At 41.4% G+C, this 15764-nt stretch overlaps 1 protein-coding gene across 3 annotated transcripts in view; it reads right to left on the bottom strand.

Moving 5' to 3' along the window:
- BDNF (brain derived neurotrophic factor) overlaps positions 1-15081 on the bottom strand; it is an 81024-nt gene extending 65943 nt beyond the window's left edge. The window contains exon 1 of one of the 3 annotated variants that reach the window (XM_068261633.1): positions 14993-15081. Coding sequence is in view for 1 of the 3 variants with exons in the window: in XM_068261631.1 (XP_068117732.1) it covers positions 8483-8518 (36 nt within the window). In the remaining 2 variants the exon portion in view is untranslated. Of the gene's footprint in view, positions 1-8482; positions 8579-9542; positions 9882-14992 lie in introns of those variants that run through there. The other 2 variants (XM_068261632.1, XM_068261631.1) reach the window with 2 other exon arrangements.
- Positions 15082-15764: the final 683 nt, after the last annotated feature.

Raw genomic sequence — 15764 nt, 5'->3', positions numbered from 1 at the left:
AAGCACACCTAAAGTGGCAAGGGGGGATGTTAGATTCTCGCTAGTACCTCAGTAGCTGGAAGCCTCTGTTTGGTCAATGGGCTTTCCGATTCCTACTAGAATCCACTGTTTCAGCGCAGGGTCCATATTCATCTTCTTGCTGCGCTACTAGACACAAATATTCACATCCAGACTGGGCATGCACGAGTAAGGTCTGCGCATGTTCAGAATGAAGCTACTCATGCATGGATTTTTTTCCTTTGTGCATGCATGCTTCATTCTACTGGGCATGAGCCTGTGCATGTCTAGTCTGGAAGGATTAATTAACTGCATCACTCTGAGCCAGTTCTGGAAGAGTGGGCTGTAGGGGGGATATTTGAAGCCTCTGGACCATCCAGAGGTTTCCCACTTGTCAAGAAGTTTAGCATACCATCTGCCCCCCACGAGCGCCATTTAGTTGCAATTTAAATGCAACCAAATGGCAGCAGTTGTAACACCACGTGCGTCAATGCTTGACACGCGGTGGTGTTGCTCCGTGGCAGAAAACCACAATATGTCGTGTCTGAGTGCAGCCACACTCAGATGTGAGGGCTGCCTGTCCACTCACCACACCTCCTCCAGTCTCACCCCTGGCACACTTATAATGACACATCCTCCACAGCTCCAGTCACACCTCCACCACACCTCTAGTCACACCTCTCATCACACCTATAGTCCCACCTTTGCCACACCTCTAATGACTCACCCGCCACAGCTCCAGTGACACCTACATCACACTTTTAGTCACCCCTCTCATCACTCCTCTAGTCCCACCAGTGACACATCTCTAATGACACATCCACCATAGATCCAGTCACACCGCCACCACACCACTAACTATGCCATTGCTCCACCCCCAGCCCCGTATGCCATGCACATTCTCTCCACAGTTGCAGTCACATTACTTCCACACTTCCTCCAGTCACATCATCAGGAATTGAGGCAATATCTCCATAACAGACATACTGCCAGAAAAAAAATCTTAGGCCTCTTGCACACTACATGCAATTCCAATTTTTTTAAACGTCCGATTTTTTATTCCAATTAAAAAACGTAACAGCATGCACTACGTTTTTTAATCGGATTCAAAAATCGGTTCAGATAAAAACAATCGGAATCGCATGTAGTGTGGTTTAAGGCGTGGCCCATAAAATCCATACATCAAAACTGTATGAATAACTGGACAATAACTATAATACACAGTTTATATTATCTTTGCTTACTATGCATGTTAATAATGGCAAATGTGAGCTGTGAGGCCTGAGCAGCTATCCAATAGTAAAATATGCCAAACAATGAGGCGCTAGAAGAGCAGCAGGCATTGTCGGGACAAGCTGAGGAGAAGTCTTCTGCTAATTGGTCCCTCAGGAGATTCACAGCCCTTCACAGGATATACTGGTGCCAACATATGGTTGTGTGACACAAAACAGACAGTGCTGCCAAATATAACACTTCTTTTCAATCATTTACAAGACTACAAGAATAAACCCAATAACTATTTGTTCTGTGTCCAGTGTCACTTCAAAGAAGACCTAGAGTGAGATATAGAGACTACCATATTTACTGTCTCTTAAATAATGTATTTGCCTGGCTATCGTTCAGTTCTTCCATCTCCACTGACTTAGAATAAGATGCAGGTCAGATGTTCAGACTTCTAGCTGAACAACATACTGTGGTCAGCTACAAAGCATACTGGTAAGGCTGTTGCCTTTGATGTGGGATTTGAGCATTCGACCAGGGTTTGAATCCCAACTCAAGCCAATACTAAGGAGTCGTTGGGCAATGATCTTGATTGCCTGTGGAATGTGCTTTAAGTGGATGCATCCCTGAAGAGCTTTGAGTCCGCCAGGAGAAAAGTCAGATATAAATGTTTTGTGTCTTGAAAGCTTGTTGCAGACACTAGTAAAGCCATCAGCACAACATTGCATTCCCGTCATTATAAAATTGGTATATATATATATATATATATATATATATATATATATATATATATATATGATTTTTCTGCATAAATCTTTTTATAATTTACTGTTACTAAAAATCTCTTTACATTTCAATATGCAGGCATATAATAATTTCCAAAACTGGCGCCAAGCACAATCTTCACTTCTTTGCAACCATGGCAACAGTTTTCTTTGTACACAGCTTGCTGTATTGTTGCTATGAGACTGTCAAGAAACTCCCACCTTGCCGTAAAAGGAAATAGTTGCACAGTGGAGGAGGTTTTCTTAACCATTTTGAACATCAAGACTAGTCCAATGCAGCTTTTTACTGGGCTTAGATTGCTGTTTTGCAGCATGTCAGCGTAGTCCCTCTAGTACACTGGTATCAAACTCAAGTCCTTGAAGGCTACAGCCATGCCAGTGTTTAGGATGAACTTAGAAATGTGTTCTAGTTGCTCAGTGTTGTCTAACTTCATGGGCATATGGCGTGGCTAGCAACAGATTTTTGGGCTGGAGGGTGGTGGAGCATCAATGTTCTGGCTTCTGGGGCGGAGCCAAGTGCGAACAAAAGGTGGGAGGAGGAGGACTGCCACAAAAATTGATCTGTGCAAGTGAGTGCGGCCCGTGGGCTTCCAGTTGGACAGCACTGTACTTGATGAACCATACCGTTCTTGATTCAGCCCCATTAATGTATTTGACCTGTGTCAAAAATGTGTAAGGACCTCAGCCCTTGAGGATTGGAGTTTGACATCCCTGCTCTAGTAAACCCAGAGAACATGCTAGAAGGATCTGCCCTGTAACAATATTGTTATCAGACTATCCCACTCCCAGGATTGCAATACATTGACATAAAGTAACTGCAGAGGATATACAATTTTCAATAACTACAATTTGCCTCTTTGCCTTTTATGTTGCTACAGCACTGCAGAAATATCATACATTAGAATTGCACAGTCACAAGGCTTAGGAGGGTCATCAGCGTGTGTTGAATGCAGATTAACTATACTATTGGCCATCCACGAAACCAAATAAAGTTTGTCTTGAAGGACTTACGAGCTGAGTCATACAAAAAAAGTTAATTACCTTAGGTGAATATCAGACCTCAGGGCAGACGATCACTGGCCCAGGGTCGCCTTATCTCACAGCGCTTAGATTCGTAGAATGACGTATATGACGTATGACGTATAACAGAGACTACGGAGCGACGATGTGCCGCTCCCAGGGCTGAAAGCCTGCGCAGCCACAGTACTGGCTATGCGAACTGCGCAGGCAGAGGACTTTTAAAGCGCCGATTCTAAGCGCTGTGAGATAAGGCGACCCTGGGCCGGGTTGGGGCCGCTAATGATAAGTGGATTAGGATAACGGAGCATTTCTAAACAGCGAGAGAGCCAGTGATCGTCTGCCCTGAGGTCTGATATTCACCTAAGGTAATTACCTTTTTTTGTATGACTCACCTCGTAAGTCCTTTAAAGAGGAACTCCAGTGAAAAGAATGAAATTAATAAAAAAAAGTGCTTCATTTTTATAATAATTATGTATAAATGATTTAGTCATTGTTTGCCCATTGTAAAATCTTTCCTCTCCCTGATTTACATTCTGACATTTACCACATGGTGACATTTTTACTGATGGCAGGTGGACCCAGCTGTAAACAGCTGTTACTTCCCACAATGCAATGAGGTTCACAGACAGGAAACCATCATGACCATGGTCCTGAGATCACACTGGGAGGAGTTTCACCACAATATCAGCCATACAGAGCCCCCTGATGATCCGTTTGTGAAAGGGAAATGATTTCTCATGGGAAAGGGGGTATCAGCTACCGACTTGGATGGAGTTCAATTCTTGGTCACTGTTTCTCTATAAGCTTGGTATATATATATATATATATATATATATATATATATATATATATATATATATATCCAAATTCAGTTGGCCAATTTTACCACTCCCATGCAGTATGAAAGGTTACCTACACAATCTGTTCAGAATATTCAAAATCTGCTGGACCTCATGGGGGTGGTAAAATTGGCCAGCCTCAACCCTTAAACTGGCTATACACTATGCAACATTGACCTGATCTGCCAAACAGTCTACAACACTCTGAAGAAACTAAGAAACAAATACACCCAGAAAAATTAATCAGTAAGTAGCTATCGTTTTTCTGTATTGCACCATTTGATTGTAATCATATAGCACCACCACTAGTTTTATACCAATCGATGCAATACAAAGCTATGTACTCATTGACATCCTGCTTGTGCCAGATTTAAGAAAAGAACAATTAAAAATTCCAGTGATGTTTTGTTTCAAATCAATCAACTGCAACCCTGGTTTTGAATCCATTTTTGTTTCACATCATATTTTTATAAAACGTAATATCTAATCCATTAAAAACATCTACTAGTCAATGTCGAGATGCACTGTCGGTTCTCTTAGAATTGTCTCTGACTGCCAGTGGTATGTCTAAAAACGTTGTTTTTTTTTTTACCTATATAACTGGTATGCCAACAAATTAAGACTGTTTATGGTCAGTAATTGCCAGGAATTTTCATTTGCATTGCTTCAACAGCTTTAGGGAATGACTGAGAGCAGGTACAGCATGCAGTGCAGACAAATACTGTGGAGATTCCCTTATCCTTTCAATGATGGCATATTTCTATGCATAGATTTTACTGGGGGCAATATGTCATTTCCTGGAGCTAAGGTTCCTTTCACACTCCATCAGTTGCATTGCAGAATAATTCTGCATGTCACCTTGCTGCCCGTACAATTCTACGGGCCTGTTCACATCTCACTGTATGCAGGCTTTGAATTAACGTCTATGTCCAGTCTCCATGGCAGTCCATACACATTATAATGCATGTGTTATGTTACGCGCACAGTGTGAATCCAGCTTAAAATCAATCATGGAGACATATTGAGTTAACGAACAAGGCCACATTTTCAGACATTTCAACCACACTTTAGTAGAAAACCACAAACAATTTGAATTAGGCATATGTCCCCAAGACAAAAATACAAAGAGTAAGTGCAATACCGTGCCATATAGCAAACAATCCTATTTCAGTCGGCTGTACTCCGAATGATGCAAAGAATATTTCTGATAGGCTGCTATCAGATATGGTCCTCTGCAAATCACCACAGCTCTCTGCGCTGCTTAATTTCACAACATAAATCCGAAATGACTTCATTGCTTTTATCTTAGTGACATTCTTCAGGGCTATCTGCATAAACAAGAATATAAAAAAGAGACTATCCAGCCCCTCTGTGTATGCCAAGGACATTCTTGCATGGGTGACTTAAACCTTTTGCTGTCTGTTACAGATACCCAAGTGCTGGATGATCATCTTAATCAGTAGCCAAGTCTAACCGAGCCAATCCTCATCAGCCCAGTGCCGTAGCGATGTGTGGAGGCTGTAACCCAGAGCAACCAATCAGCGTTCATTTTTGGACTGAAGTACTGCGAATGCCTATCTGACTGGCTGCTTCAGTTTACTGCACCCTACACATCACAAGAGCTCTTGGCAGCATCTTGACTGAATCAAGCTGTACAGTGTTATGAAACTGCTGAAAGCTTCTCACCCAAACACCAGCCAAACATCCTTCCAGCATGTCAGCTTTTAATAATTAATATACAATATATTCATGTACACAGCTACGTATGAGAGGTCCAGCTGGATGAATGAACCATCCTTTCCAGGAGTGTGATCACAGTTTAGGTGCTGCTTTGATAGAAATAGTCTGGAGGTGTTGGGGCTGATCTATCAAGGCAGCTGCAAAGCAACAGCTCCACAGAGCAGCCAATCAGGATTCATCCCCTGAATGAAAGGAAGATTCTGATTGGTTCCTCTTGGGACTGATTGAACATTGCCCTGCTTGTCTTGTGCTACCACCTGATATCAGCACTTTAATATCTGCCATTATTCATCAGTCTAGTTATTGTGAACTGAAAACTCTCCTAACATACTCATCTCCACTGACACAGGAAGGGGGAGAAATTTAGCTTAGCCAAGCCAGTATGGTTAGTTAGAAGCTATTTCAATTCAGTGAACCCTGAGTGAGAGTGATATAGAGGCTGCCATATGCATTTCCTCTTAAACAATACCAGTTACCTGGCAGTCCTGTTAATCTTCTGGCATCAGAAGTGTCTGAGGCATACACCTGAAACAAGTATGTGGCAAATCCAGTGAAATTTCAGTCAGAGCACCTGATCTGCATGCTTGTTCAGGGTCTATGGTTAAAAGTATTAGCGGCAAAGGATAAGGGGGACAGCCAGGCAACTAGTATTGTTTATAAGGAAATAAATATGGCAGCCTCCATATTACTCACACCTCAAGTTCCCTTTAACCAGTAGCAAGGGGGTTTATTTGGCTGACGTTTGACCCTTCCCCTGGTAGGTTGAAAGTGATGCATTAGGAGAATGTTTGTTCGTCATCTAATTCCATCTTCACACCATTGCCCATTGCTCATTGTGCTGCTAAATATGGTGGCTGATGATAACAGCTGATCACAGATTTCTTCACCCATTTCCACTACTTTAGTAAATTTTCCAGCTGGTAAAAATCAGCAGTTGACATTGTGGGTCCAGACACTCGCTGTATGAGATGGCCGTATGGCGTGTACGAGCCTTTCACCGAAACAGGCCTAACGGAATAGCTACAAACCATTTGTAAAAAAAGGCTGTTTAATGGTTTATAAGCTCATTTAAACTTAAATGCGTTTCAATTGAGGCAATTTCCCTTACAGGAAAAACCCTTAATGAATTTAATGGCTGCCTTACACATAACAGCCAGCTGGGGGCACCCTCTCACTTCTTAAACGCAGCAACTGGAAAATACGAACGTGCATGGCTCTTATCCAGATGCCACTGCAAGCACCCTCATATTTTTCTGATTTGTGGGTATAGATATACCTTTATTAGATTATTTCTTACTCAGTGCAAAACCTGAGTCGTCCATGATACACAGGGCGTCTCTACAAAGCTCTGAGTAGCTTAATAGATGTATGACACCAGCTTAAGGCAAGTTAGGAAGACTTTGGAATTTGAAAGGAGTAGGTAAAGGCAGACAATTATTATTATTAATATAGCGCCAACATCTTCCGTAGTGCTGTACATAGTATAACCACATCCAATAATGGGAAGCATAGATACATGAGCAGTTTTACCCACTGTACAACCAGTACATCCAGTGACACAAGCACCTACTATTGATGTGCAGTTTGAAAACATCACCAATATTGGTCAATTTAATAAAATACACAGAAACAGGAAACACTTGGAGAGGTCCCTGTCCTTGCATGCTTGCAATCTAGAGGGTAGTGGGGTGGAGATATTAGGGGAGTAGAGGAAGGAGTTAGTGGGTACTCAACATGATTTACCTATCAACTTGATAGCACTAGGCTCTGCTACTCCCTTCTCAAGGAAATCCTACACTCTGCATCTTACAACACACCAAAGCTATGTTAATATAAAGCATGCAGCACATCTCTGCTGTGATTACCCATCATCAACGCAATGCAAGAAAAAAAAAGGGGGAGGGGGTAGTTGTGTTAACCCTTTCAATGCCAAATACCATAAACTTTCCTAAACCTTTGGGAATCAAGTGTGGCTGTATTAGCACAGCCAATACCAACTAGCACAGTGCTTGGTACAGGAACACACAAGCAGATCAGTACCATGGATTAAGACAGCAGCTTGGAAGAATAACTTTTACACAATGGAAACCCACCCCAGCTGTTCACAGCACGCTTTCATAGTTATGACTCTATTGAATACATTGTATCTCTGTGCATTCCTAACTGTAGAGCCCAAGAAAAGTCCCCTCCTTCCTGCTAACACCGCGTTATGCTGGAGTGACTAACAAAAACAGTGTATTGCCTGCAGCACAAGAGGCAAAGTGTAAGAATCCTCTTCCTATACAGAGCTCTGTCCCACTGTGGGCTGTGACTGCTTCATTGCCAAAGAGAACTGCATGACGCTCATCCCTAGGCTGGCACTGCAACCTGCACCCACTGTCACAGCTAAGGTGTCCACTAACGATACAATCTTGATTGTACAATCTCCCCACACTTCTGTAAAGGAGGGACTACCTACAGTATCCATTCAAAGTATATTCAATCAGTTTGCCCTTCTACTAGATAGATTAGTAGATAGATTTGGTAAGGCTGTACAATAAAGACTGCATGATAGATTTGATGAAATTGTACAATCAAAATTGTATCATTAGTGGGCACTTCTACTCCTCCATAACAAAAGTGACGACTCAATATACATTGTGATCACTTACCCACTGATTCACATACCTCCTCCCCCCCCCCCCCTCCCCATGCTCAACCCCCGTCACAACAAACTCAAATGACAACTACGTGCATACAATGGCCACTCCCCTGCCTCCCCCCCCCCCCCCCAACAAAATAAATACCAGGTTAACAAGACTACCCTTTCTTTCCAATGTCCTACCTTTCTGCAAGGACCACTTTTTAAGTCAATGGATTATATCACAAGCAGACAAGCACCTGGATGAAAGTTGGACGGTCTATAGGTATTTCCATGCTGGCGATCACCTGGCACGCTCATGCTGGGCAGCTCCAATGTCTCATCAAATGTTGATGAGGGAGATCAGAATCCCTAGCAGAGCTCAGCCACCAGCGCTGCTTCTATAGCCCTTGCTTGTTGAGTTTAGCAAGCCGTTTAGACCAGAATGCCTGGGCTTTTGTCAGTGAGAAATTATTTAGCGTCCTCTTTGTACTTCTATTGGTCAAACTCCAATCCACTCCACAGAAACTTAAAGCGGCAGAGCAAGGTCTCCTTCCCCAGCAACACACAACATCATCAAAAAGTCATGAGCAGCTAACTCGTGTCAATAATCCACCTTCCTTCCCATACGACCAACTTTCCCCTACCCTGCCCTATCCTATCCGCCTAGCCTGGCACTCACTGCAGCAATGCAGGCAGATGGGCACCACCAGCCTGAGACTTTGGCTGTCATTTGAAATTCAAATGTAGTCACCTGGGGAACGAATTAGTTATTTATTTGTGCACTTATTTATTTTTATTTTAAGCACAACACAACACAGATATGCTCTAATATAGATTTTCAACGCTGTTTGTAAATTGTAAACCATCAGCAAAAATACTATAACCATGTCAATGTAACTAGTACTAATACTACTATTCCTGGCACTGTTGCTAATCTTCATATATTCCTCTAATAGCACAAAAAGGCAAGTAATTCATTAGTTTAGTATACCACTAGACTAGAGAGGCTCATGGCTAATAACTAAATAGATAATTCAGAGCTAATGATTCATTATGACTGCGATAAATAGATCATGCCTGATATGCCAAGTACCAATGTATAATCGTTCTCCCCATCTTTCCCTATCAGGGCTCCAGTTTAAGAACTGAGATCATATTTAATTCATGAGCCATACAGCCAGGAATACTCTAGACGACTTGCTGCGCAGATACAATCACAATTGACAGGAACAATGATACATTAGTTACAATTAGTCTTCTGAGTTTCTTAGCACAAAAAAGGGGAAAAAAAACAATAAAAAAAGACAAAGAACCCACCTTTTTCAGTTAGTACTGTCCTATGAATTCATCAACTCACTCGTGTTATTTAAGGGACCTCAAATGAAAAGTCTAGAGTTTGTTTTCTTGGAACTTCTACAGGAGCAAAAAAAGCTTTAAAAAAAGAAGCAAAGTGCAGCCTGGATCTTCTGTGCTTAGAGCAAGACACAAGAAACAGTGAGAGACAGAGAGAAAAATCTCTTTAAATTATTGATAGTGGAAACTGCATAGTGAAGGCAGTGGGATCTCCTCATTAAGTGGCTCCATTTGATCTTGCTGGTGGAGGAGACGGAGACAGCTCCTACTACTGGAACTCACTAGGGTTAGACACAAGCTCATCAGCCCTCTGGAGCTGTGAATGGGGAGGTGGGTGGGAAATCCACACAATTCTCTTCTTACTCGCTTTGACGTGGGCGGTCACGTGACGCCGCCCCAGCCTCTTAAAAGGCACTCCTGAATGAATTTACAAGCATCACACAAACCCCCTGCAGAAGGGATGGCTCTGTCCTCCTGACGGGCTTGTTGTCTGCTAATGAACCCCTTCAGTGCTGGACAAAACTTTATCACTTCTCACCCAGCTTCAAGAGTTAATACTTTAATACTTTCCCCAAGATCCAAAGTTAGACAGACATTATTATATCATGCAACTGATTGTATTGATTGTATATGTATATATATATATATATATATATATATATATATATATATATATATATATATATATATATATATGTATATATATATCTTCCTTTCTTAGTTTTTATTTTGAACATTTAGAATAAAACGATTATATTTTATATTGTGCATAAATGTCTATCTGTATGTCTGGCTGTCTGTATGTCTATTTATTTGTCTATCTGTCTATCTATCTCTTACTATTTTTTTTTTCTTTTTTATTTTTTTTGTATCTTCTATCCTTCTATGTTATATATCCACTTATACAACCTGTAGAAATGCATGTTTGTAGCAGGGGAATAGATGTAATCTCTGCCCTTGCTGCTGTCTAAGGCTGGTCTCTGACACTTTTCTCAGACAGCAATATAAATTCTACTTAAGAGCCTTCATTGTCAAATACCACCTCATCTGTCACTTGGTTATTAGATATTGTAACCCAACAGCCTGGGGTTAGTCGTGCTTCCTTCTGCTGAGACCACAGAGTCTCTGAGCTATCTTTCTCTGCTCTTTTCAAATATTAGGTAATGCATATTTATTGTGCTAATGGGAGCACAGGTGTCTCAGGCAGCACAATCTGGCTTCAGCCTGGGTAATGATGCAGCGGCACGGGGGCTGAGTGCACTGTACTACTGCATGGGCTGGGGATTGTTAATTATTGGAGTCATTCACATGGGCTACTGCAGGCGCTCACATAATTGTGCATCTGTTAAGGTTATGCAAAGTATACACAGATTAGGGTGTTAGGAAGCAGAGCTGATAGAATGACATGTAATAAGTTATGTTTGTATACAGTGTGTGTGTTTTATTATTATTATTATTATTATTATTATTATTATTATTATTATTATTATTATTATTATTATTATTATTATTACTACTACTAGTATAATTACTATATGTTCAGTGATCTATTTATCTGTGTGTGTAACAGTGGTAAGCATACTATGGTCTGTGAAAAATTAATAATGCTAATACTAATACTAATAATGATGTTAATAAAATAAAAATAAGCATAATAATACTACAATAATAATAATAACAGCAGCAACACACATATAAACTGGCATTCCACTTGTTTGTTTATCACCACCTATAGCAAAGCTCTAAGTTTATGGCGTTAGAACAGGAAAGAAATAAGAAATAAATACATATTTTGCCAATTGGACGCCTGTGATGAACCTCATTCATCCCCTTCGCCAGCATTGGTACAATATCCTGGACAAGCAGGGTTCCCTAGAGGGCAGAGCCACACATGCAAGTGTGATGGGCAGAGGTTATCTGTCTGCTTTGTGTCTCAGACGATTTGCTGTAATTGTCTCCTCAGCACCATCCAGGCAGTGTGTGAGAGAGAGAGAGACTGCAATGTACTTTGCAGAGAGAACAGTTTATACTGGCAAGAGTGTGTTTATTTAACTAATGATGTTTACAAGTGCCTCATCCCTTTGCCAGGACCTAGGAAATAGTAAAGTCCAAATCATCCTTTTCAATATTTTTAAATTTGAATATTCAGTTCATTGCAGAGAAGGAGGGGGGGGGGGGGGGAGGAATCAATGCATTTCCAATTTGGGGTGAAAAAATAATTACCTGCTGGAGATTTGCAATGAATTAAAATCTTATAAAGAGCTAAACATTCTTATTTTTATGAAGTTTATGAATTTCCCCACTTAATCTGCCTCATATCAACCTGTTGTCAGACACTGAAAAGGTCACTTCACTCAGAAGGCATCATTCTCAGCTGCCATGGATGACTGTTGTGAGGTATTTTCAAGAAATCGTGATTAAACAAATGAGATGTCAGTATAGCAAGGGCTGGCATCATAGCATCTCATGCTATTAATAATTTTTAATTGGCTGAGGTCAGCTATAACAACACTTCGTCTAATTATGCTGCTGATGATGCTGGGGCTTTTTGTAGGATGCAGAGTATGGCAGTGGGGAGAGCAGCAATGCAAACATCTCACAGACTCATAGAATTCTGCTTTATTCAGCAGTGCTGTGCTTAAAGAGGAACTGGAGTGCAAATAACATCATGAATACAATTGCTTACTTTTTGCTATATTAAGTAATTGATTATTTAGTCAGTGTTTGCCCATTGTTAAATCTTTCCTCTCCCTGATTTACATTCTTTAATGTATCACTGGTGGTGTCACCTTTAGTTCTGCCAGGTGATCTTTACAGAATGTTTATTTACTGAGAGTTCTATGCACAGAGGGAGATTCCGCTTGATTGGCAGTTGGAAACAGCCATTATTTCCCACAATGTAGTGAGATTCACAGACAGCAAACTGTCAAGACCTTGGTCATGACATCACAGTGTGGGAGGGGTTTCACCATAATTTTAGCAATATAGATGCCTCTGATGATCCGATTAAAAGGTAAAGATTTCTCATGGGAAAGGGGTATCAGCTACTGATTGGAATGAAGTTTAATCCTTGGTTACAGTTTCTCTTTGAAGTCCAACTCCAGCCTATTATTTTTTTGCATGGAGAAAAGAAGTGCTACCAGTAATTAATTTCTGTCTGGGTGTCACCTGGTGATATTTCACTCCACTTCCTTTCCCCCTAGGGTTATAGTGAAGAGCAAAAAGGGGGGGGGGGGGGGGGAATGCATATTGTTATATCTAATAAAGCATAACCTTTAAAGGAAGCATCAGCCAAAATAAGCTTGCCCAGAATCTACTTACCTGGGGCTTCCTCCAGCCTCTTGCCGCAAATACTTCCAGCACCTGTGCACTGAGCAGTACCCTCCGGACAACAAGGTCTTGATTGACAACAGCGCTCGCGCAGGCGCAGTAGAGGGTGACCTCGAGGATGGCCTCTGCACTGGCGGGGACCCCGGGCCGGGGGCTGGGAGCAGAGCTGTGGCGCTCAACGTATTGGGCTGCAATGGGCTGGAGGAAGCCCCAGGTAAGTAGAAAGGGGGGATGCCTATTTTGGCTGATGCTTCCTTTAAAATATCACATTAAAAATCTTGTAAGGACAAACATGTAACATGAAATACATCATGGAAGTATCATTGAGCGCAGCCTGATGCACATTTCGGGACTGTAAATGGTCATTTCTTGCGGGGCATGAAATACAGGTACAAATCTCCGTGAGTACACATAAAGGCATGCATGAATCCTGGATCAGGTAGTTTTACTGTCCCGACTGGTAGGCGTCTCACAGATGCCTGTGTTCAATTTCGGCAATCAGCCGCCTGATTCGAGTAGTAGCCAACTGGCTACTACATAGAATTTTATTGGTAGTTTGGGCATCTGAATTTTATATTAGTGTTATGCACTTTTAGGTGGAGTTAAGGTTCAGCATTAGGTAGGGGTGACTAAGGTTAAGCACCTCCAGGGAGGGTTAGGGTTAGACAGTAGGAGGATTGGTTAAGGTTAGGCACTTAAACCGGAGGGTTAAGTTAGAATAGATGCCAGCTAGGCCAATATTTTACTATTAGCAACTTATCCCAGTGCTCAATCATTGCGGTGCTGTGGTAATACATACTCCATAAATCCCTCCGCATAGTCAGGATCCACCACATGTAGTTCTATATAAACAGACATAGAACTACATCCTCCATGTGAAGTAATTCATGTATGCTTTTACGTGTACTCACAGAGATTTGTATCTGTGCTACATACCTGAAAAAGTGACTGTAGCAGTCACCAAACTCACATTAGGCTGCTCTCAATACTACAGTGATGTATTGAATCACACATGTCTATCCTTACAAGATTTTGAATCTGATATGTTAAAAGTTATGCTTTTTTGGATATAACACTATGCATTAGAAAGAACCCCTCACTTTTGTTTGCTCTTCACTATAACTGATATGTATATGGAGAGGGTGGAATACTGATGACATTTAACATGCTTTTGTACACTGAGGGTAGGTTCACACTGTGCTTTGAGTAATGTGTGCACTATGACGTACTATAACACAACGCACATTGGCCCATTTGCAATTAACGATTCTCCTGAGTTTTCTCCTATGTGGTATTTTCAAAGCTTGTCAATATAATGCCTTTTCTACCACCATCAAGGAAGAAAAGGCTCTAAATAATTTTAGGTGCACCTTTTCACCTACTTTTTGATACTTGTTTAATTCCAAAGTGCTGAAAAGATATTTTAAAGGAAATATAAAAATGTATCTCCTAGGAGAAAACTCAGGAGAAAGTGTTGATTGCATATGGGTCACTGGTGCTTAAAAAAATAACATGTTGATTCATAGCATGATCAATTGTTAGGGAACCCCAGCGTTTTTGCACATCATTCTGTACAAACGAACACAAAGAATCCAGCGCATGAGATTTGGGTGCAGCCGGCGCCACCATAGACCGTAGTAGAAATTACAGCTATAGTGGCGCACAGTGAGTAACTTTGGCGCCGTCAGAAGACGGAGCTGAAGTTACTTTTAAAACACTGTAATTCATACGGCAGCAATTAGCTGGAAGCCAAATTACATCATTCCCCACCATCCACATGGACCTGGAGGGGGAATAGTAATTAACGCCACCGTGCAGCAGCAGGATAAGCCATATATTGGCTGCATTCTGCACCCAAGTCTCCCAGCAGCGATTTCTCACATACGTGGTACAAACACATTAGTATAATGTGATGCATTACAACAAGGAGATGTGAATATGCCCATAGTGTACTGGTTAAGGGCTCTGCCTCTGACACAGGAGACCTGGGTTCAAATATTGGCTCTTCCTACATAGTTACATAGTTATTTGGGTTTAAAAAAGACATATGTCTATCAAGTTCAACCAAAAAAAAAACAACGTACCTGTTAGCCAGCATCTATTTAGTAGGAGACCTTGGCTAGGACTACCTAACTCTGCTACTGCCTATAGAGAGGGCCCTAGTGGCTCTGGCGCTTTGAGTCCACTATGGTATTTTTACTGTTGCTAAGTCCAGGGGAGTAACGTGTGTTGCGCAATCAGTGCAACTTGTGTTTCCTGGGTAAATCAGTTGCTATGGTACCACGCAGCATGCTACTTGAGAAAGAAGCATAACGTGCATTACTATAACAATGCCCTGACATTAGAAGTGGTAAAATTGCCATGCGCTGCCTGTGCACAATAACCTTACTGAAGGGTAGTGCATCAGGTAAAACTGGGACTATTTTGACGATTTTGGTGCCTACTGAGAAATGCTCCATGAAACTAGTAGCAAACGATCCAGGACAAGAGATGGTCAATGAAGCTGGAATGCAAATTTCATGCAATTTTACTCATCTTGGAACTGGACAAATCAGGTTCATTTCCTACTGAATTCAACTTTCCTAATACCTAGCTGCATGCAGTTTGTATTTCGCTCTGAATCTGACTTTCCCAATACCTAGCTGCATACAGTTTGTATGAAATGTGCATGCAAGCCAGAATTATTTACATTTCATTGACCATAGTTGTCCATGTACTGGAGTGCTGGAGTGTATTTGTTGATGTATTTGCCACTCATAGAGAGTTTTCCCTTCTTCCTGTCCAGTAGCGGCGGGCAGGAACACACACTTCCATATGTTCCACCACAGAGATCCGATTTCTAAGTGCCTCATGCTA

This window comes from Hyperolius riggenbachi, chromosome 11 (genome assembly GCF_040937935.1).
Source record: "Hyperolius riggenbachi isolate aHypRig1 chromosome 11, aHypRig1.pri, whole genome shotgun sequence".
Lineage (NCBI taxonomy): Eukaryota > Metazoa > Chordata > Amphibia > Anura > Hyperoliidae > Hyperolius > Hyperolius riggenbachi.
The sequence above is the reverse complement of the archived record's forward strand: the minus strand, read 5'-3'. Positions and strand labels throughout refer to the sequence as shown.